This window comes from Carassius carassius, chromosome 1, assembly GCF_963082965.1.
Source record: "Carassius carassius chromosome 1, fCarCar2.1, whole genome shotgun sequence".
Classification (NCBI taxonomy): domain Eukaryota; kingdom Metazoa; phylum Chordata; class Actinopteri; order Cypriniformes; family Cyprinidae; genus Carassius; species Carassius carassius.
This window is the reverse complement of record NC_081755.1, coordinates 51,624,785-51,649,538: the sequence shown is the minus strand read 5'-3', so window position 1 is coordinate 51,649,538 and position 24,754 is coordinate 51,624,785. Positions and strand designations below refer to the sequence as shown.

The following is a 24,754-nucleotide window of genomic DNA, read 5'->3' as shown; positions in this document are numbered from 1 at the left end:
TGAACCGTGATTGTGTGGCATTGACTTATCTTCTAAGGGCGTACTCACCTGCTTTCAGCCCCGCACTGAGTGATCTGCACCGTATCCGCACCTGAAATCACCTACTACTCACCGTGCACTTGAAATTGTGAAAATAAACTCTGTGTTGGATTCACTTACCTCTGCCTCCCATTACTATCCTGACAGAAGGCTTGGCCAACACAGAAAATTAATTCAACACAGCTCGAAGACGGCGCTTACGCAAACACTGCTCCCACGCTGGTGTACATCGCCAACAGAATCTCTCGACCAGTGCCCTTCTCCAGCTTGACGGAGGATTGCAATGGGTTTCTATTGCAATGTTCGCTTACCTTTGAAAAACACGCACATCAATATCCCACAGAAAGATCCAAAATCTTGTTCATCATTCAGCAGTTATCCGGGGCCACTTTAGATGGGCTGAAGCGCTGTGGTTCCAAGAGACTGCGGTCACCTCGTCAATACAAAATTTCATCAGCCACTTTAAAGAAGTGTTTGGGCGCCCTGTAGGTGATTCTTCGGTCAGTGATCAATTGTTGCACTTCCGTCAAGGTAAAAGACCTGTTTCTCAATATTCCCTTGAATTCCGAACTCTGGCTGTGGCAAGGGGGATGAACGAGAAAGCACTTCTAACTGTTTACTGAAGATGATTAAACCCCTGCTTCAACTACAGCTGGCCATTTATGATGATAATCTGGGGTTAGAAAAATTCATACAAGAAACCCTCCAAGTTCACTTAGGTCACAATCCTGTTATCGAGAAACTCACGTCCCAGCTCCCGTTCCCCATCAGAACGTACCTGAAGAAATCCCCGAATCAAAACCTGAGAGGATGCAAGTGGAAACCCACCGACTGTCTCCAGCAGAACGCATCCGTCGACAAGAGCTAAGATTATGCCTCTAGTGTGGGAACGGAGGACATTTGCCCCGTTTATTCTTAAGAATAGCTAAGCTGACATAATTCTAGGCCGCCCTTGGCTAATTCAACATCAACCCACAATAGACTGGGTGACGGGGAAAATTCTGAACTGGGACTGCAACTGCCCATCCACTAACACCTTATTCCCCATCCAACCCACTGATGATCAACCTGTACCCATGTCAGTGAACTCCACATCCATTGAGAGCCCCAAGGAAAATCTGTCTGTCAATGTCCCTTCATGTTATGCATCTTTTGCAGATGTCTTCAATCCAATTGCAGTCTCCAAGCTACTGCCACACCTTGGGATTGCGCTATAGATTTAATCCCAGGTGAAACCATTCCTAAGGGTCGGATCTACTAGTTGTCCATCCCTGAACAAAACGCCATGCAAGAATATGTCGAAGAGGCTTTAAGACAAGGGTACATTAGACCTTCCACTTCTCCAGCTGCTGCCAGTTTCTTCTTTGTCCCCAAGAAGGATGGGAGCTTATGACCCTGTGTCGATTAGAGAGCTCTCAACAAGATCACTGTGAAAGTAAGCTACCCACTCCCCTTAATCTCATTTTACCTAGAACAACTCCGTGACGCCCACATATTCACAAAATTAGATCTGAGAAGTGCATACAACCTGGTCAGAATTTGGAAGGGAGACGAGTGGAAGACGGCATTCATCACCCCCGCAGGGCACTACGAATATCTTGTGATGCCATATGGTCTAGTAAACGCCCCCTCAGTGTTCCAGAGTTTTATGGATGAGGACCTCAGAGAGTTCCTGAACTCTTTTGTCCTCGTCTACATTGATGATATTCTCATTTTCTCCCGCAATAGAATTGAACATCAACATCACGTTTCCCAAGTACTCCAATGACTCCGAGAGTTCTCCCTGTTTGTAAAGGCAGAAAAGTGTGTTTTCCATCAGACCTCTATCGAATTCTTGGGCTACCACATCAGTGAGAAAGGAGTTAAGATGGATGACCGTAAGACACAAGCCATCACATCCTGGCCCACTACCAAGTCGATTAAAGATCTACAGAGGTTCCTGTGTTTTGCAAACTTTTACCGCCGTTTCATAGACAGGTACAGCATGATAACCACCCCATTAACATCTCAAGAGGAAGCAGAAGACTCTTCACTGGACCCCAGAAGCTGAACATGCCTTCCAGACATTAAAGACCGCCTTTACGAGAGCCCCCCTGCTCCAGCATCCAGACCCAGAAAAGAAATTCATTGTTGAGGTAGAAGCTTCTACAACAGGTGTGGGAGCCATCCTGCTGCAGACTCAGAGAACTCGTCCAAATCTATGCCGTGTGCATTTTTCTCTCTAAAATTATACCCTGCTGAAAGGAACTATGATATTGGCAACCGGGAACTTCTTGCCTGTGAAACTCGCTCTGGAGGAATGGAGACACTGGTTGGAGGGAGCCAGGCAGCCATTCCTTGTACTTACGGACCATAAGTTCCTCCAATACCTAAAGGAAGCTAAGGGGCTCAATCCTCACCAGTCCCTGTGGGATCTGTTCTTTACCCATTTTCATTTTCAGATATTCTACCGCCCCGGATCAAAGAACACGAGAGCCAGTACCCTATCACACCTCCACACCCCCGAGGAAACCCCAGAAGAACCGGAGACTATCCTACCAACTCAGTTATTTGTCAACCCCATCCAGTGGGATCTAGATGAACTGCTCCTCGAGCAACCACGATACAGGCTCGCTCCACCAACGTGTCCAGCTGGTAAGATCTATGTACCTGAGGATCACCACACTTCCCTCATCTCCTCTGCTCACTCATCTGTGGGAACAGGTCATCCTGGTATCAGCCAGACACTCTCTGCTCTTCAGCAGAAATACTCGTGGCCGAGAATGCAGGAAGATATCAAAAGGTTTATCCAGGGGTGTAACCTTTGTGCCATGACCAAGGTACCTCGCCAACTACCCACCGGGAATCCACCCCCATTAACAATCCCCCATCGTCCTTGGTCCCATATTGGAGTGGATTTTGTCAACAATCTCCCAGTCTCTGACAGTAACACATGCATTCTTGTGGCCATCGACAGATTCTCTAAGGTATGTAGATTAATCCCCCAGAAAGCCCTGCCCACAGCCTTTGAAACAGCTGAACTCCTATTTGAACATGTTTTGTAACTTCAGCATTCAAGAGGATATTGTGTCTGACAGAGCACCCCAGTTTATCTCCAGGGTATGGCGGTCATTCTTTGCCCCCTCAATGTAACAGTAAGCCTAACTTCAGGTTACTACCCGCAGACAAATGGTCAAACAGAACGAAAGATCCAGGACATCAGTCGATAACTCCCCGTTACCATCCATAGACCCTGAGCCCTACACGGTAAAGGACTCCCGATGCCGTGGTGGGCGACTAGAGTACCTAGTGGACTAGGAGGATTATGGGCCAGAAGAAAGGCGTTGTGTACCTCGTCATGATATCGTCGACCCGTATTGGATTCACTTACCTCTGCCTCCCGTTACTATCCTGACAGGTATAAAAAATATTTAACAAAGATGTTTTAAATTCATCAAAAGGGATGATAAAGACATTTATAATGTTACAAAATATTTCTATTTTAGATGAATGCTGCTCTTCTGAACTTTCTATTCATCAAAGGAACCTAAAACAATTCTTCTCAGCTGTTTTCAACATGATAATAAAAATTTTTTTTTTGAGCAGCAAATCTGAATATTAGCATGATTTCTGAAGGATCCTGTGATTGGAGTAATGATGCTAAAAATTCAGTTTTGAAATCACAGGAATAAATTAAATTTTAAAATATATTCAAATAGAAAGAACTTATTTTAAAAAGTACAAATATTTCACAATATTACTGCTTTTGATGTATTTTTGATCAAATAAATGCAGGCTTGGTGAGCAGAAGAGAATTCTTAAAAAAAAAAACATTAAAAATCCTTTTCACTGGTTAAATACACTTTATTTTTTCTAAATTTTTCTAAACTAAACTATACAGAGAACCCTAACAATTGTTTTGTATACAAGTTTATATTACACCATTTTTATAATAATATTATGTCTTTACAAAATCTATACAAATACAGCAATTATGAATAAATATATAAATGTAATTTTTACATTACATTTTCTCACTAGTTTATGAACACTAGTGAGCGGATTTTCTGCTGTTAATATCTTCCAGCTGCTGTCTTGCTGCGGTTGAAACACTCGTTAAGTGATCACATGATACACATTCAGTAAGTTGTAGTGTATCTTTCAACATGGATTGGATGTTCCTTCAGTGTTTACTTCATGCTAATAAGAATGCACTCCTGCTTTGTTTGACCTTGAGGCAATGTGCATGATGCTGGTCACGCTACTAAAAAGCTCCAAAGCTGTATTTATCGTTTGAAATTCCTAATACAATTTGAATTAGACGTAGTTTCCTGCTGCGTCGTGTCCACCCTGGACACCCCTCTATGTCCGCCTGCACTGAGCCCATAGTAGCAGCCAGAATCAATACATTTTTTGAAACATGCATTTAAATAACATTTTGTGTGTGTGTGTACAGCTGTTCAGCATAAAAACAGAAGTGCACTATAATTATAGCTCTTATGGTCTTAGCCAGTGTGGTCACAGTACACTTCTGTTTTTATGCTGCCTAGCTGGGACCGCGGTTCAACTTTTAAATCTGACAATGGTTTGCTGGTTTGTTATAAATAGCACGTAAAACAAACTGGGTTCAACTAATATATGTTTCTGATGGATGCGCATTCTGGATTCCCAGACATTAAAACAATAGCGATGAGAAAAAAAAAGAAAAAACCTGGACAAACAATTCACTCTTGATCAATGTGAATTACTGCTGGAATATGAGCTGTCATTTATTCCATCATCACCCGGGTGCTGATAGCGGGCACGCACAGATGAGACCTGAACAGCACACGTTAATATGTGTTTAAACTAAACTCATATAAGCTTTGTCAGTTTAAACATTTAAGAGCCAAAGGACGCGAGCTCGTACGCGCAGTGAGAAGATTTGTGCATGCTCGCAAACCCTCTTAAATATAAGCTCTCTCTGAAGTATTGTTTAAATGGACAAATTTACACAAAAAATATGTAAAAATGACCGTCTTGGTAAGTATCCTACAGCAGACATAGCCGGCTGAACGTATGCTACTGGATCTGTGCATTATCTTAAAGTGACAGTCTTTATTTTAATCGAACAGCAACAACAAAGAATTCACTCACTGCTCTTGATTAAAAAGCTTTTATAACTTTAATAAAGAATAATTTTTAATTTATACAGTCTAATATGCAATGCTGTTTTACATTTGATTACTTTATTTTATTTCTGTACTTAAAAACTTATGCTAGACCTGCCTAAAAAAAAAAAAAAAATACTGAAAATAACTGTTTATTGTTTGTATCTTTACTCCATTTATTTGTGCTGTTGCTTGTAGTTGGATATAATATTATTATTATTATTATTTTATTAGAAAGTATAGTTTTTCCATAAACATAGGACATACCGAACTGCACCGAAAACCGTGACTCTAAAACCGTGAAACAAACAGAACCGTGAAAAAGTTGAACCATGCCACCCCTAATATATATACAGTGCCCTCCATAAGGATTGGAACAGTAAAGACAAAATTGTTCTGTTTGCTGTGAAGTCAAGAAATCTTTAAATATGATTAAAAGTTGAATATGAGCCAAAACAGACATGAAACATTTGACGCAATGTATTTTGTTTAAAGCGCTATATAAATAAAGGTGACTTGACTTTAAAAAACTACAGAATGTCACATTTTATTATTGGGTGATTCAACACAAAGATGTTTTTCCAGCTAAGAAGATCAGCACTATTAGAGTTTCATCTCCCTGTCTGATGTGAGCATAAGTATTGGAACAGTTGCCTCACAGGTCTTTCTAAGTGTTCAGCTGTGTGCTGTTGCATTAATTCTTCAGATATTAAAAGCATGGCATGTGTCTTATCAATTATATCCGTTGCTTCTGCATTCTAAGTCTTGCATTCAACGATGACACACACAAATCAGGATGAAGATGAGGAAGCCGACTCTGAAAGAAAAACAAGCAAGTTAGATGCTAAAAGAAAAGAGGAAAGTCAATTAGAACTATAGGAAAAACAAAGGGTTTGGAGAAATCAAGAGTTTAGAAACTACCGGCGACATCAGCATCTAAAGACGACCTGATCGGCTGAGAAAAACAACAGTAGTTGATGACAGACAAATCATAAAAGCTGTGAAAATGAACATTAAAATACATGTCTGTAAAATCACTCCAGAAAGCTCCAGAAAGCTGGGGTGATGCTCTGTCAATCTACAGTCCACAGGAGAATAAGACACTGAATTACAGAAGCTACACAGCAAGATGCAAACCTCTGATCAGCACCAAAAATACAAAGGAAAGATTCTTCACAAATGTGAGCCAGTGGAGTTTTGGAACTGAGTTGATGGACCGATGAGACAAAGATGAACCTTTATCTAAGTGAATGGAAAGCAAAAGTGTGGAGAAAAAAGGGATCTGCAAGTGATCCTAAGCATACAAGCCCATCTGTAAAGCTTGGTGGAGGTGGTGTCATGGCATGTCTCTAGAACAGGACCTCTTAAGGGACCTTTGGGAAGTCGTGGCCTAATGTTTAAAGAGTCTGAATCCTATCCCTAAGGTTGTGGGTTTGCATCTCTGTCCTGCAATACCACAACTGAGGTGCCCTTGAGCATGGCACTGAACCCCCAACTGCTCCCATGTATATAAATATATGCCTAGATGTCATAATGGATAGTCATCGCATGTATCAGAAATAGGCTATCTATTTGCTAGCAACCCAAGCAGCTCCGTTTCATCTCGGAGACGCGTTCTGACTTTGCGATTAGAGCTTTATTTAAAATATACTATTCTGTAGAAGCACCTAACCCTGATCAACTCTGAAGAAATTAGTTTTTGTCATACTTTTCCTAAAATAAGAATAACCATTTGACATTGCCTTTTTATATACTGTATCTTTAACTATCTTCCTTTATTTCTTTCATTCATATCCCAGTATTTTTTGTCTGTTTCAGAAATGTCAGAAATCAGCTCCAGTCCAGATGATCCAGTGATCAGGATTCTTCTGATGGGCAGAAATACTTCTGGGAAAAGCTCATCTGGAAACACCATACTGGGAGAAAAGAGATTTATAGTTAAAAAAAAACAAAAAAAGCATGAAGCTGAAAATCAGTTTGGTGAAGTCTGTGAGTGTCAAACACAGATCGGTAGGAAGCAGGTTGCTGTGATTGATTGTCCAGATCTACTGGATCCAGATCTGAATGAAGAGCAGCTGGAGATGATGAAAGAGCAGCTGATCTCTCGATGTTCAGCAGGTCTCAGTGCAGTTCTGCTGGTTGTTCCTGCGGGGACAAATGTGGAAAATGAGGAAGAGATGCTGGATTATATTAAGTGTTTATTTGGTCCTGAAGTTCAGAAGTACATCATGATTCTGTTCACACATGGAGATGAACTGGAGGAAATGGATCAGACAATTGATGAACATCTAAAACACAAAGATCATGCAGATCTCCAGCAGCTGGTGACTGAATGTGGAGGAAAGTTTCACTGCTTTAATAACAAGAGAAAATCAAATCATCAGAAACAAGAACTATTGCAGAAGATTGAAAGAATGATGATGGCAAATGGTAATAGATATGAGATGAAACCATTGAACAAGAAAGCAAGCAGGGATGCTCCTGATGTACTTCGTAAGTTTTGGCCATTTTAAATGACTTTAATAACACAAACATTTGGCATGCAACTCACTAGTTTCTTGCACTGATCTTAAGGGAGGGATTTATAACGGCTGTTCTATTAGTGATTTGATCTTTCTGTTGTAGTATTAGGAGAGTCTTCGGCTGATGATCCTGAGGAGATTGATGTGATTACTGAGAGGAAAGACCAGATCAGGCTCATTCTGCTGGGGAAAACTGGATCTGGGAAAAGTGCCACTGGAAACACCATCCTCGGCAGAAATCTGTTCAAATGTTCAGCCGGTTCAAACTCTGTAACAAAACAGTGTCAGTCAGAAACTAGAGTGAGGTTTGGTAAAGAGATCTCAGTGATCGACACACCTGGACTATATGATAATAAACTCAGTAAAGAGGAGATTATTACTGAAATAGCAAAATGCATAACATACTCGTCTCCTGGACCACATGCTTTTATTATTGTCATTAGAGTGGGTCGATTCACTGAGGAGGAGAAAAATACAGTAAAGGAGCTTAAAGAAGTGTTCGGAGAACAGATAGAAAAATACACCATGATTATCTTCACTAACAAAGATCAGTTAGAGGAGGAAAATGAAACTGTTGAGCAGTATCTTCAGAATGGTGATTCAGATGTTAAAAAACTTGTTGATGGTTGTAGAAACCAATTCTTCTGTCTGGATAACAAGTCTGCCAGTTTCCCACAATTCAAAGATCTGATCAGTAAAATAGAAAAGATGGTAGAAGAAAATGGTGGACACTTTACGAATGATCTGTTTGAGGGAACAGAGAAACTGTTTCTGAAGCAGAAATTAGAGGATAAATTGGAGCACTTAGGCTTAGCAGACGAGTCTCAATTTGATGATGAGCATTTGGAAGATGTACAGCGTTTAGCTCTCTCTAGGATCTTGATGAATATAGCAGATGAGCTGGAAACTAATCCTGAGTTCCAGCACCTCCTTGATGAAATGATGTTCAGCAAAAGGGATATCATTTACCACACCATAAGGGAAAGGATGTACTCCATCATACGGGATGAAATGCGCCGCACCACCAATGAACCTGTGAGAGAAATATTCAATTATGTAGAGGCAGTTCAAGTTATAATCACAGTACTCAGAGCTTCAGGAAAACTAGCTGAACGTTCCATGTGTAGCGTTCAGTGATGGTGGCTTGATTTCTTCAGTCATCATGTTTAAAAAAATCTAAACTGTAAAGATACGAAGATTCTTTATTTGTATTTGTTTAAAGAATGACTTACTAGAACAAACAATGTGGAAACTGTTTACAAAGAAATTGATGTTGAGACTGCATATAATACATTTTTAAGACCATTCACAACACTGTATGATAAAAACTGTCCAATTAGTCAATACCGTAGAAAACGGAAATATACAGATAAATCATGGATTACTAAAGGATTAAATACATTATATAGAGAATTTATAAAACAAAGAACGAGAGATGCTGAAAATAAATATTAAAAAAATAAAAATAAGTTAAACAATATCTTACGCGTAAGTAGAAAATAATATTATAGTAAATTGTTGAATAAAAATAAAAATAATATTAAAGGAATATGGGACCTATAGAACAGTATAATTACAAACAGTTCTGGGCAACGAAGTTATCCTCATTATTTTATTTCATAACAACAATATAAAGGACAATATGGGTGATGTGGTTAATAACTTAAAAAAAAAAAATTTGTGAGTGTGGGACCAAATTTGTTCTTCTGAATCTGAATCTTCTGAACTACAAATAACTCCACATTCTTTACTGTGTGCTGATATTACCATATCTAAACTACTGTACGGAGGTTTGGGGTAATACTTACGGATGCAGATTATTATCTGTACTTATGTTGCAAAAAAGAGCCATAAGGATGATTAATGGTGTCGGTTATAGAGATCATACAAATGTATTATTTTTTTTTAAATCAAAGACATTGAAATTTACTGATCTGGTTTTTATTCAAACTGCACAAATAATGTATAAAGCAAAAAATAACTTACTCCCTGGCAATATTCAACAATTGTTTCTAAGATATATTCTTAGATATATTTAGATATAATAGAGAAGGGGTGAGTGCAACTTTAAACAATTATGTGTCTGTACAACATTTAAAAGATTTTGTGTTTCAATATGTGGAGTGAAGTTGTGGAATAGATTAAGTTCAGAACTTAATGTCCAAGTATGATTCATTTTAAAAAGCGGTGTAAAAATATGGGTTTTGCAAGGTATAGAAAGGAAGAAGGTCATTGATTAGGTGACAGTTCATTTATATATTTCCTTTTTCCATTTTTTTTCATTTGTCTGGGCCAACCGGTTACTTATAAAAAGTAGTGGAGAAGGGGTAGGATTGAATAAGCTTATGCTTCTTCCTACTTCTTTTCGGACATGTATAAGTTAAAAGGGGAAAGGGAAAGAAAAAAAGGAGAAATAATTGTATCATTATGACTATGACTGTTTGTATATATTTTATTTTTTTACATGTTCAAAATAAAGTTTTTTTAATTCATTTCATTCATTTATAGTGATTGTTTTTTTGGGGTTAAACGGCAAAGTTATTTATCCTGTTTTCATCGTAGGTGACATAATCCCTTTCTGAATAAATTCTAAAAATGCATTATATAATAATTTCTGAATATCCTGCCAAATATGATAAAAAAATTCTGTAGTTAAACCATCTATACCTGATTATATATATATATATATATATATATATATATACAGTACAGACCAAAAGTTTGGACACACCTTCTCATTCAAAGAGTTTTCTTTATTTTCATGACTATGAAAATTGTAGAGTCACACTGAAGGCATCAGAAAATAAAGAAAACTCTTTGAATGAGAAGGTGTGTCCAAACTTTTGGTCTGTACTGTATATATATATATATATATATATATATATATATATATACAACCCGAATTCCGGAAAAGTTGGGACGTTTTTTAAATTTTAATAAAATGAAAACTAAAGGAATTTCAAATCACATGAGCCAATATTTTATTCACAATAGAACATAGATAACGTAGCAAATGTTTAAACTGAGAAATTTTACACTTTTATCCACTTAATTAGCTCATTTAAAAATTTAATGCCTGCTACAGGTCTCAAAAAAGTTGGCACGGGGGCAACAAATGGCTAAAAAAGCAAGCAGTTTTGAAAAGATTAAGCTGGGAGAACATCTAGTTAATTGATATCAGGTCTGTAACATGATTAGCTATAAAAGCTGTGTCTTAGAGAAGCAGAGTCTCTCAGAAGTAAAGATGGGCAGAGGCTCTCCAATCTGTGAAAGACTGCGTAAAAAAATTGTGGAAAACTTTAAAAACAATGTTCCTCAACGTCAAATTGCAAAGGCTTTGCAAATCTCATCATTGCAGTGCATAACATCATCAAAAGATTCAGAGAAACTGGAGAAATCTCTGTGCGTAAGGGACAAGGCCGGAGACCTTTATTGGATGCCCGTGGTCTTTGGGCTCTCAGACGACACTGCATCACTCATCGGCATGATTGTGTCAATGACATTATTAAATGGGCCCAGGAATACTTTCAGAAACCACTGTCGGTAAATACAATCCGCCGTGCCATCAGCAGATGCCAACTAAAGCTCTATCATGCAAAAAGGAAGCCATATGTGAACATGGTCCAGAAGCGCCGTCGTGTCCTGTGGGCCAAGGCTCATTTAAAATGGACTATTTCAAAGTGGAATAGTGTTTTATGGTCAGACGAGTCCAAATTTGACATTCTTGTTGGAAATCACGGACGCCGTGTCCTCCGGGCTAAAGAGGAGGGAGACCTTCCAGCATGTTATCAGCGTTCAGTTCAAAAGCCAGCATCTCTGATGGTATGGGGGTGCATAAGTGCATACGGTATGGGTAGCTTGCATGTTTTGGAAGGCTCTGTGAATGCTGAAAGGTATATAAAGGTTTTAGAGCAACATATGCTTCCCTCCAAACAACGTCTATTTCAGGGAAGGCCTTGTTTATTTCAGCAGGACAATGCAAAACCACATACTGCAGCTAAACAACAGCATGGCTTCGTCGTAGAAGAGTCCGGGTGCTAACCTGGCCTGCCTGCAGTCCAGATCTTTCACCTATAGAGAACATTTGGCGCATCATTAAACGAAAAATACGTCAAAGACGACCACGAACTCTTCAGCAGCTGGAAATCTATATAAGGCAAGAATGGGACCAAATTCCAACAGCAAAACTCCAGCAACTCATAGCCTCAATGCCCAGACGTCTTCAAACTGTTTTGAAAAGAAAAGGAGATGCTACACCATGGTAAACATGCCCCGTCCCAACTATTTTGAGACCTGTAGCAGAAATCAAAATTGAAATGAGCTCATTTTGTGCATAAAATTGTAAACTTTCTCAGTTTAAACATTTGCTATGTTATCTATGTTCTATTGTGAATAAAATATTGGCTCATGTGATTTGAAAGTCTTTTAGTTTTCATTTTATTAAAATTTAAAAAACGTCCCAACTTTTCCGGAATTCGGGTTGTATATATATATATCAGAGCCGGCTCTAGACTTTGGGGGCCCTAAGCAAAATTCGGTTGGAGGCCCCTTTGACCGTTTTATGTAAGGCCTAAAGAAAAGCATTGACTACCTTATAACTATACTGTACATATTATATCTACTATGTTATTTTTAATTTTTTTAGTCTATTAAATTATGTTTAAATTATTCTATGTATGCTGTATGTTAATTATCTTTTTACGCTGCTGGCCCTGAGTAAGTATTTCGTTCTTATGTGGCAACATGTACAGAATGACAATAAAAGACCTTGAGTTCTTGAGTTGAGTTCCATGTTTGATGCCTAAAAGGAAAATGATGATACCACTGAGCTGAATGGCAGTGCAGTTCAACGAACACACACTGATGAACTTGCTGAATAAGAAGACTGATAAAGTGATTTTCACTGACCTTCAAAGAAACATTTTTAATTGACACCAGAGTTTAAGAGGCACAAACAACAGCCTATATATAATTTAAATGAAATCGAGCAAATAGAATAACATTTAAATAAAAGATTATATATAATAATAAATAGAACATTTAAATGTTTGAATTTTTCAAATAAACAAAATTAACAATAACATCTAAAACACCACAAACAAGGTTAATAGTAACAATAATAAGAATTAGGTAATATTTCAATAGAACTATTAAAATCCATATTTGTGCAGAATGATGTGCTCAAAGCAACATGGAGTCACAGTGTGCAGCGCTGCGCTGCTCAAGTGGGCATTTAAACGTTCACGGCACAAAGCGAAGAAATGTCGAGCGCACAAATCCTAATGTATATCTGTCCAACAGTTTATTGATCATTTGTTTCTTCACAGTTTTAAATTCCAGTTATTGTGCGTTTGATGCCGATTCATAGTCCTTGTGATGTGTGTGATCTAACAGGCAGACGGTAGCGAGTCGTTTAAAAACAGCAACAAACATAAAATACAAATACACAAAATAAAGTCATTTTATGCAAATCCACAGCCTTTTATCTAGAGATCAAGTGTTATAATGTAAATATATCATATGATATATTGGAGAGAGTTTTACCGTGCACGAGACGCGCCCTTTTTGGATGTTTATGAATGGAGAATGATTGACGAGGAAAAACGAGTTTCCGTAAACTTTAATTTAATGATGTAAATAGTAGGCCTGTCGTGATAGTCGATAAATCAATTAATCGCACTATAAAAAAAATGAGCTCGATAATTTTTTCGGCCGCGATAATTTCTTTTTTCAATTTTTATTTAAGAAATGTAACATGTCACGATGTGTGGTCAGTCTGGAGCGCAGCCTGTGGACAGCCCGTGGCAGACACACCCTTTCCGATGGCAAAGTTGTCCCAGGAATAAAGAGATAACGACTTCACTTGTCTCCATTGAATCCAATGGGGTCGCTGTGTCACTGTCTTTTACTGTCTATGGTGTCAACGCGCCCAGTGAGTTCACACACACACACACACACACACACACACTTTCTTTCCAAAGCGCTCGGGCAGTTGCGCTCAGGGGCGGACTGGCCACCTGGATGAGTGAGTCGATCCGAGTGTTTTGCCCTCCCTCCCTGTTTAGTTTGGTCTACTCCATTGCGTATCTTTAACGTCGTCTATTTTACAGTGAGAGAGAGAGACAGATTTATCCGGTACAGCGAATTTCTCTGAGCAGCAGGCCACTGTATACGTTCACTTAAAACATAACCGACTGTGTTTACGAGAATACTTGCAGAAACAATAATTTTTAGAGTGACTCTAGGGGGCCCTCTACTGGCTACGGGGCACTTTGCAATTGCAAGGGTCGCTTAGTGGCTTGGCCGGCTCTGATATATATATATATATATATATATATATATATATATATTATAGCTAAAAAAATTTCCTCTAAAGTCAACTCATAATCAATTAAGTATTTGTATTTCTAATTTTAGTTTTATTATCTCTAATGTTCACAAATAAAGAATCACATTCATCATTTTTACAATTGTATTTATAAAGGCTAATACCTAAAAAGCTAAATTTCATCATGATTGATTTTTTGATCATCGGATATAGTATCATTTATTATTTACTTCTTAATTTATTTATCTCTTAAAGACCAAAAAAAAAATGCATTTAACTTTTTTTCTCCTTTTCCAATCCACCATGCTCTTGAAAAAATATAAGCTCCATCAGTTTTTTTCCATTTTCTTGAGTACAACTCATCTAATTCATATTTCATTGACTGTTATTTTTTCTACATTTTCTGATGATTCCTGTTTATTAACTGCCAATAAATTTATTCTCCCAATCAGTTCCTTTTGTATTTGTTTTTGTTTTCTTCTCACTGATAAAAAAAAAATCTAATCACGAACATTGTCCATTTCCTGAGGGGTTAAACCATGCCTGCTGAATAATGTTTGGGTAAGATACGCTCCAATAATCAATCAGATTTATAGTTTTACATTAATTTAATAAGTATGATTATACACAGTCTCCGGTCTAGCAATGAATCAGGGACTATATTTAAGTCACACCCTGTTATCACATTTTCTGCTTTCGATTTTTTTTTCCATTCGTTAACCAAATGAGGAAGTTTCTGAAACATTTCTCTATAGTAAAAGTAAAAATAATGAAAAATGTATTTCAGAGATGGTTGAAATTGTGCTAAGTCTCCGACAAGTGGTGCCAGATCTCATTCAATCACTGATGGTGCTGAGCTACTACTAACGAATTTTAGTAGGCCTACTGATTATTGCAAATGAGAATAGTATTTAAGACATGACATTTGTTATGTAAATCTATAAATGCTGTTTAAAGGCTTGGTTCCCCTTACAGAAAACAACCAAATTTGGGATATTTTGCTAGACTAAAATGAACCCAAATTGAGCTAGGCATTAAACCTACAAATCCTGTTCATTTTAAAATCACTTTTACACACAAATAAGAACTATCAAAAGGTAAATATTTATTAAAAACAAGAGAACACAGTCAAAAAGTAACACTCATGTGTATAAGAAGAAATACATTGATATTATAACATTTACCAAACGTGTGTGTGTGAAAGAATGTGAGCATGTGTATGAATGGCAAACTCCATTTCCACGAAACAACACAGAACAAGCATTTAAAATTTTTACAAATTATACACTTACAGTTTTTTCATAGTCCATGAATACAGATCATGCATCACTGTCAACTTTCATGATCTCTTTAGCATAACTGGTGTAGTCGTGAAGAAGCCCCATAAGCACAGTATGTGACGGAAGATGATGATCTTCTACATCATCCAGGGCAGCGTCCTCCTTTAAAACCACTGCTGCATCAGTTTAGGGGTGTTATGGAAATTGTTTGTTATGTAACACTTGCATTGATTGCATTAATCTCATTTAAGTATCTTTTCAACATACAATGAATAAGGTAGTATATATAGTCTATAGGGACACTGATTTCTTTGTGTAAGCTTTGCACGCAACTGCTTTAGGTTGAAAAAAACTTCTAAAGAGGAACCATGTACCAGGAACGGTTAATCCTGAGACGTCCTGAGATGCATGAGATGTACATGAATTATGAGGTGATGTGCACTGAGCAACATGTCCCACATGGAAAGAACCTATATGAGGATATATGTGCATATGTGAAACCTATATGCAGTGTATATTCACATATATATACACACATATATGATAATATATATGCTGCATGTATGCATATATATGCCACATATAGGCAAAATTGAGGTGCATATACAGTATGTGCATATACAGGCCATATAAGTCTTCTGTATTGCTTCTTTATATCCGCAGGATCTGGTCATTTTGTAGCTCATATCTCACTTTGGCAGCTGTCATACATGATGCCTAGCTCATATTTTCTATTATCAAGGCAATAACTAAGAACAAAAAAAAAATTATGCAAGAACTTATGCATGTGCGAACACGTGAAATTGGTATCACATGTAACTGGCATGTTATGGAATTTAACTATGGCAATTAAGTGAGAGGAGATGGAAAGCTATGATGTCTACATGTTTTCCTGAATCATTTACAAGGTCAATCCTTTCTTGTATGAAGATAGTGGAAAAAAACACACACAAAAAATGGTTTTGTGGCACTGTTCGTTTTACACAGATATTTTTTTTTGTTAAAACAACAGAAACATATTTCATTTTCCACCAAACACCATTGTATTGTGCTTAATGAACTTAAACTGTTTAATTTTCCATTTTCATAATTATCAATCGTAATACTAATGTAAAGGGCTTAATTTCGCCATTAAAAAAAAACAAAACAAAAAAAAACGGATGTGACGATTTCCAACCGATTTTCATTGTCTAATGAAATCAAATCAAATACACACAAGATTAAGACAATGGTTGTACTGTGACTTCGGCTATACTTCCATGTAAAATAGAGTTAGAAGCAACAGAATATCTTTTTTTAACTGAAAGTGCTGCTCCTCGCTGAACACAGCAGATGCAGAGAGAGAGAGGCGTGTGCGCGCTGGGAGAGAGCGAGAGCTCGTGCTCGTGCGGCAGTATAACTACATAAACACAACAAAAACTGACTGCGATGTAAACGTTGATCACACTACAAACAATACAAAACTAAAATGCTATAAGATACAGAAAAGATTAATTCATTTTTTACCTGGGTCTTCAGTCTGTGATTAGCTCACCTCATCTCTTGTCTGTCAAGTCTTCGGGTTCAAGTCATTCCTTAATCAAGTGACAGACCCATACGCTGAACCATGCAGTCTGAGCCAGAAAGAGAATTGATTAGTTCATCTCTTGAGTCTTACGGTCGAGTCGTTCCTTAAACACGTGACAGACCCATACGCTATTTCTGACACTTCTGTCACTGTGTTTTTGTTACTGTTTCTTCAGGATCTGTGGTGTGTTATTATTTAATAAATAAATAAAACCCTGTTATAAATAAAATATTGATGAATTTGTCTTTTTGACTGTCTATCAGTAAATAAACACCAGGCTATATAATAATATAATAATCCAAGCCTACAATACAAAGTATTTATAGCACGAAAAAATCTCTTCTTTATAAAAGTAATTTCACCATCATATGGACACAATTTAAAGCATAACCAATAATTATAATAAATAATAACAATAAGTACTATGCACCCATTTGTAAGGAAGGTTGTAAATTAACTAATTACTCTAACCAATGTTGTCATGTCAAAAGAACGAACAACCCGAAGACCCGAAAGATGAACTAATCAATTCTCTTTCCGGCACAATACTGTATTGGTTTAACGTATTGGGCTGTCAAGTGATTAAGAAACGATTCGACCCGAAAGACTCATGAGATGAACTTATCAATTCTCTTTCAGGCTCAGACTACATAGGTTTAGCGTATGGGTCTGTCACGTGATTAAGGAACGAGTCAAAAACCGAAAGATCCGAACTATGAACTAATCAATTCTCTTTCCGGCTCAGACTGCATTGGTTAAGCGTATGGGGCTGTCACGTGATTAAGGAACGAGTCAAAAACCCAATAGACCGGAACTATGAACTAATCAATTCTCTTTCAGGCTCAAGACTGCATTGACTGACACAGGTGAATTACTAACGAATCACCCCCCGAGACGACTCGTTCTTCCCGAGTCACATTAAAGATTCGTTCAAAATGAGCGAATCGTTCAAGAATGACACATCACTAAAACTTAGGCGCTGCCGCCCTGGTTCTTCAGTGTGGATTTATGTCATGGGTGCCCAACCCTGCTCCTGGCAATCGACTGTCCTGCAAAGTTTAGCTCGAACCCTGATCAAACACACCTGCCTTTAATTTTTAAGTAAGCCTGAAGACCTTAATTAGTTGCTTCAGGTGTGTTTGATTAGGATTGGAGCTGAACTTTGAAGAACAGTCCATCGCCAGGAGTAGTGTTGGGCACCCCTGGTTTACGTAGTCTGAGAGGTGGTAACAAAAAAAAAGAGAGATTTTCGTTATTATAGTTATAGTAGACTTGAGTTGTCACAATGGTGAATTCTCGTGTTTGTTTTGGATGCAACAACACCAACTTGTCTGGCCATCGAGTCCACCGATTTCCAAACAAGAAACACAAAGATTTCCGTGCTTGGATACGTTTCGTCCAGGCAAAGAGAATCAATTTTGCTGCCTCCTCATTGACAAGACACACGATGGTTAGTGAAAAACACTTCACACCGGACAGATACAACCAAGGAGATCTTAATGGAATTTCGCATGGGATTTCGACGAAAAGAGTGGGTTAGGTTGGCAAATGGAGCTGTGCCATCGGTGCATGCAAGTCCACCTGCAAAATCTGGTGGGCGTGAAGAGTATAACATTAACGTTAGCACTAGCAGAGAATCTGCGTGTCGAAAACGGGAGCTTTGCACAGTAAGTCTTATAATGCCTTATACAAATTGTTGCATCGAAATGTAGCTCTGCATGTAATTTCTGCAAATGTATTTTTTTTTTTTTACGTTATAATGGATTAGTCTTGGCATGACTTTGAGAAGTTAACGTTAGCACCATGAAGGCACGAAAGCCCGCCTAGCAACTAGCTGCTGTCAGCTTACTCTTGTTACACCCCGTGGGGTTGCACATGAGCCTCCTGACACTTATTTTTTTGAGCTAATAAGACCGGGTTCCAGACCGCGACCATTTTCTGAGAATGTGCAAGTTAAAATTTTATCTGGTCGCATTTGTGCGACTGCATGGTCATGTATCCTACTAGTCGGTTAAATTCACGCATGAATTTTCCTGCATTGAACTTGTTTTAGCGCCCGCCCTAGTGATATTTTTTTTAAAAAGTCAAGCAGGTAATGTCTTATTTGTTAACTGTCTGTGAGGAGCTGAATTATAGTCTGTGAATGTACAGTATGTATATTAATTATTTGTGTCTTAACTATACAGGTATTTCACTGCCTCATCTTAAAGCTGCTTGAGTATAGAATCTTCTCTCATCTTTCAGGCCTGCGGAACTTGTGGTTAAGAGCGTTAAGCTGTTTGGACTGCAGTGCATAAGTCCCGGCACTTTTTTCCGCCATCAGCGCTATTACACTAACCCTACCATCGTGCAGGCCTGGAGGAATGAGCAGAGGGGGATCATCAGGGAGTTGAAGGAGACTGGGGGTGGATTGATCCTGTCTGGTGACTGCAGGTAGAATGGTCCAGCTCAGGTCACTGATGTAGAACAGGTCAATGTGTTTTTGCATTAACCTCTAAATGTAACTGTTTTTGACGTTCTTAGATCAGATTCTCCTGGACACTGTGCCAAATATGGCAGCTACTCCTTAATTGAGGATCGAAATAACAAAGTTTTGGATGTTCAACTTGTCCAAGTAAGTTGATGTCACACAGAAATCTTGTGTCTGATTTAGTTACTGATATTACTGTTACTGTTCAGTAATAATCAGTTGGTTTTACAGAGCTCAGAAGTCCCAAGCAGCTCTTGGTGTGAGCTAGAGGGTCTAAAGCGGAGTATACAGTTCCTGATGGACCAAGACATGCAAGTGTCTGCTCTGATAACAGACAGAAATCGGCAGGTAATGATGCTAGGAGAGATCTAAAGCTGAACAGCATTGACAGGCACAGTATCACTCAAAATAAATTCTAAATTCTATAAAATCAATTTGTGTTTTAGGTGGCCAAGTGGGTATGTGAGAATTTTTTTTTGACGTCTGGCATATTGGGAAAAGTATGTATTGTGATGCTGGTAGTTCTATATGACAGACTTGTTTTTTGTAGTTAAATTCACTTTCCTAATAATTAGTTTGCTCTGCTCTGTTTGTCTGCTCTGGAACAGGTGTACAGAAAGCACTGGATGCTGTTGCAAAAGAGAGGGACTGTAAGGATCTGAAGTGGTGGAAGCCAGTCATTATCAACCATCTCTGCTGGACTGCAGTTTCCACCACTACAGGAGATCCAGATGAGATGCAGGCAAAATGGCAGGGTATGATAAATCATGTATAGGACATACATGAACACAGCACTCCTGCATTTACCAGCTGCGCACATTCACCGTTGGAAGGAGAGGCAAGAACCAAGGAGTGGCTGGAACCAGCTACAACATAGTAGCCTATGTTAAAAGATGTCAAATGTTTTGAGGCTAAACTTTTTTTCAGTGCTTGTTAAGTTTAGTTTGGTTTTATCAATGCGTAACCTCATGTGTACTAATAATTAGGGGTGGGACGATACAGGTACCTCACGATTCAATTCTGTGGCGATATGTGGTCCATGATATGATAATATCACGATTCACGATATCTACGATATTCAATATATTGGAAGAAATTTCATCAACGATATATCATGATATATGTGACTGAAAAGAAAAAGAAGGAATCAGGAAATTTTATGCATTTATTAACGCCAACATTTCCAACGTTGTGCAAAAAAATATGCATTTGCATAATAACTAACTGCCTCCTGGTCTTAAATGTAAACACTGTACATCTAGACAGATAAAAGTGCATGAACATTACAAAACAACATGAACATTAACATGTGTAAACCATAATACTGAAACGTCAGTAGTAAGTTACTGTAAACAGTGGACACATCAAGGCATATTCTTCTTGAGGAACGTTTAGCAGACCGGAGCGCACCCTCCACTTTGGCTCTGGTATCTGCATACAATGCAGTGCCGACGACTCGGTATCTCGTATCTCGGTTCCAGTGTTGTCAACATTCTGCAAAATCCATCATTCTCGACCACGCTGTAAGGGCGAAGGTGCTTGCAAATAAATTTGGCGATGGACTTAGTGATACTCTGTGCCCTCTGCGACCCAAAGGGGAGCTTTGCTTTGAACGCAGTAGTGATTGTCGGCTGACTTGGTTTGCCCTCATTATTACCTGAGAGTAGTTCACCGTGATAGCGAACGAGGTGCATATGCAGATTCGTAATGTTGCTGTTATATTTTATCCTTGCAAAGCAGTTCTTGCAGATTGCATAGTCTTTATCCAGTGCCTTTCCGTCGACTGTCTCGTAAAACCCGAAGTGTCTACACACTTCAAAGTGTAAACTAGCGGGTGGGTCTTTGATTTTTTTTTATTGTTTTCCGCCATTCTTCTCGCTTTTCTTTTTTTCTGCAATTCTCTGTTGTTGTTAGTTAACTTGTGTTCTTCACCGGCCGCTGTTTGCGCCACTTTACCCCTATTTACTCGAACAGCGCCGCCCGCAAACAGAATGGTAGATATTGGGTAGTTATTGGGTAGTGACACTGACAACGGGTAAATTAATCATTTTGTGTTGTAATAAAATATCGATATTGGGCGTTAGTGTATCAATTATTTATTGTGACAGAGAGCACAACAATATATTGCAATATCGATTTTTTTTTCCCACCCCTACTAATAATTACTTGTGTTATGGAATGCGACAGACTATATGACAGAACATGTTTTATTCAGGATCACCAGCAGCCACTAAACTGGAGATTGTAGCTGTCAGGAAAGCACTGTCACCTCAGCATCAGACATTCTCCCTGGAGGCCTACCATTCCCTCATTCTGCACTTTGCTCCCAAACACACTGGCTTTTCTTTTCTTGAGATGTACAGCAGGTATTGTTATCACTTAAGTATCGATACTAATCAAATTAGGTATTTTTCTTTTCAATTTCAAGATTTTGCAATATTTTGTAGCGGGTAAATGATGACAGAATGAATATGGCTAAAAACTAATGCAGTCTTGTATAGCAATACACCTCCCTACAGCACACACTCACCACTGCTGATGGCATAGCCTCACATCTACCACACAAGCACCCGTTAAACAAAATGTGCTAAGATAAACTCACCCTACTCACAGTATAGGCTGTCAATTAGATGCATTTATCTGCATGCCTTACACCCAGTATCCCTCCACGTGACAATAAAAGATCCTTGTAACAGTGACTGTATTTACATGAACAGCATATTCCCGTCCTAGCCGGAACACTAACTGCTTTCATACACGTACTCCGCAGTACATGCAAGCTCATTTACATAATGTCCATCGGAAATACTAATAGGGGAGTAGTATAACAGCCGGCTAAGTTCGGAATTCCAGCTGGCCGCTTATGTTGTTCAAATATACGGCCCAAACACTTGACATCTGCAGAAGCAGAACATGCGGACACCTAGGTCTGAAAGCAGTTACTGATTAAAAATCAGCTAGCAATTTCTACAAAATTTCACGATAAACTATGTTGTGCAGAAATGCACAGCATTTCCATCCCTGTCCAGACCAGCTGACCGTCACAGATGTAAGCTACAGCATTCATTTAAAATCTGAGCTCTATATTAAACATTTTAAGACACGTGTTGCTGGCATAGAGGGTGACAATCTACATGGATGCTTGAAAAACAACAAAGTCGACAGCAAAATTGCTAAATATTATTTATTAAAGATACTGCAATGTGATAAACATGGAGAAAACATTAGCCACAATTAGCTATAGCCTGTGGTCACTCACCAAGACACTTGCCCAATTCTCCACGGATTCTCCTCACACCACAACTTTATCTCTCTCCTCTGTCCATTTACCCTTCCCCTTAACTCTGCCTGACCCCTCTCTCGCCTAGGTGGCTCATAATTATACAGCAATGGCCTATCTTAAGAGCTGACTTTAACCCCTACTGCAACCTCTTCACTGTCTGACTCCATTACGAAGTGATGAGATTTACCGGCCGTTGCGTCACTTCCGATCAGAGCGTTTTTCACAGCGGAAGTAATTTTACTCACAATTTCTTTTAAAAAAACTTTATGCACTTTTATGATTAATTTCTTCACGCAAATCGAGTTCCTACACTATTTATCCACACGTTCATTCACAGGGATCTTTAACTTGAAAGATGGGCTTTAATAATGTATTAAACAATTAATTAAAATTAATTGAAAATTGGAACATAGAAAATAAGTTAATTATTAATGTTGCGAAGAGTAAATGTATGATGTTGGGATTTAATCATCTTTTAAAAGATTCTCTTGCTTTGAATTTGTCAGTTGGTGGTTTGGTCATCGAACAAATTGCTGAGGCAAAATTGCTCGGTGTGATTGTGAACAGCAGGTTGACCTGGAATGCTCAGATAAAACTAATATTGAATAAAATGGGCAGGAGTATGGCTGTACTTCACCATTGCAGGAAATGCATATCAATTCGCATACAGAAACTTCGGTGTAATCAGTTTTCAGACAGTTTTGTGTCATCTGGACTATTGTTCCAACATTTGGGCTGCAACTACAGAGAATAATTTAAACAGATTACAGATTGCACAAAATAAAGCTTCTAGGCTTGTACTAAACTGTTCTTTTAGAACGAGTATTAGGGAAATGAACCATCAGTTAGCCTGGCTTCATGTAAGAAGCGTAATTATTCTCTTATTAAAATCTTAAAAAATATAGTTATTACAAAAGCACCTGAAATTATTTATAATAGATTGACTTTCTTCAGTGATGTTCATACTTATTCCACTCGTCAATCAAGTGAAGGGCGTTTCTTGTTACCTGTCTGTCAAACAAATCAACTGCAAAGAACATCGTGTTTTAGAGCAATGGTGGCATGGAGCTCACTCCCGTTGTTTTTGGTTTCAGAGGGTCACAATGTTAGTTTTTCCAAAAGACTGACATTGTGTTTACTTACTTTGGAGTAATTGTAATTATGTAATTAATAATGAATGCATAATGAGCTATGGCAATTTAAATTTGATTTTTATACTATATTTTATTTACTATACAATACTGAGAGTGGTAATATTTCGTATTTGGAAGAGCCTATGTTGTTATTATGTTTAGTGTATATGTGTTATGCTGTGTGTGTGTGTGTGTGTGTGTGTGTGTTATACGATTAAGAAGATGTTGTGTGCACTTCTGTATTTGTCCTCATTGTTGTACTGCTTTGATGTAAATATTCTGTTAAAAATTAAGACCCTAGGAAGAATAGTTACTGATAAAATGGAGTAGCTAATGGGGATCTAAATAATAATAATAAACAAATAAACAAACCTCCTCTAAAACGGTTAAGATGCTAACGTGTGGTTCGTACACACTAAACCATTTCTATGAAGTAAATTCAACATAAGCGTGTCAAATACAAACAAGAGAAGTATAAGGAACAGTGGCATCTAATATTTGTGTGATTTTCATGGTCTACTCTAAACTTACCGAAAGCAGTGAAAATCGCAGCTTGCCAGTGTTGTCGGTCTCCCCGTTTCCATGGCAACTCGTAAGGTATGTATATAACACGCATGCGCATTAACGTGGTGACAGCGCATGCGTGTGTAATTTGCATTGCGTGTAATATCTGTGTAGTATTTTATTTACAATATATTAACATTCTGTTGCACTTCACTGTGTATATTGTAATATTACGCTTTAATGGAACCTTATATATTTCTTAATGAGCTAGTCAAAATTACTAGCTCTAGTGGTGCAGAAAATCGTGTTCACAATTTGATGCAATCTTCCCAGGTTGAATTCTGCCTTTTGACTAGATTTTTTTTTCTCCCTTCTCAAATTTCAAATCACATAAAAAAACAGGAATTTTCAATATAAATGAAGGAAATAATCAAAAAGGGAGGGCGTTGTTGTCCCAATAAGGAGGCATCCATTTAATTTGGTTGTTCTGCACGCTTAG

At 38.1% G+C, this 24,754-nt stretch overlaps 2 protein-coding genes across 3 annotated transcripts in view; both read left to right on the top strand.

The window, feature by feature from the left end:
* LOC132156835 (gastrula zinc finger protein XlCGF57.1-like) overlaps window positions 1-24,754 on the top strand; it is a 295,441-nt gene that overhangs the window by 229,775 nt on the left and 40,912 nt on the right. The window lies entirely within an intron of this gene.
* LOC132144237 (uncharacterized) overlaps window positions 1-24,754 on the top strand; it is a 36,207-nt gene that overhangs the window by 5,062 nt on the left and 6,391 nt on the right. Inside the window, exons 4-10 of the mRNA XM_059555049.1 lie at window positions 6,987-7,661; window positions 7,794-8,725; window positions 19,189-19,298; window positions 19,389-19,479; window positions 19,567-19,683; window positions 19,782-19,797; window positions 19,944-20,090. Of these exons, the coding sequence (XP_059411032.1) occupies window positions 6,987-7,661; window positions 7,794-8,725; window positions 19,189-19,298; window positions 19,389-19,479; window positions 19,567-19,683; window positions 19,782-19,797; window positions 19,944-20,090 (2,088 nt within the window). The remainder of the gene's footprint in view (window positions 1-6,986; window positions 7,662-7,793; window positions 8,726-19,188; window positions 19,299-19,388; window positions 19,480-19,566; window positions 19,684-19,781; window positions 19,798-19,943; window positions 20,091-24,754) is intronic.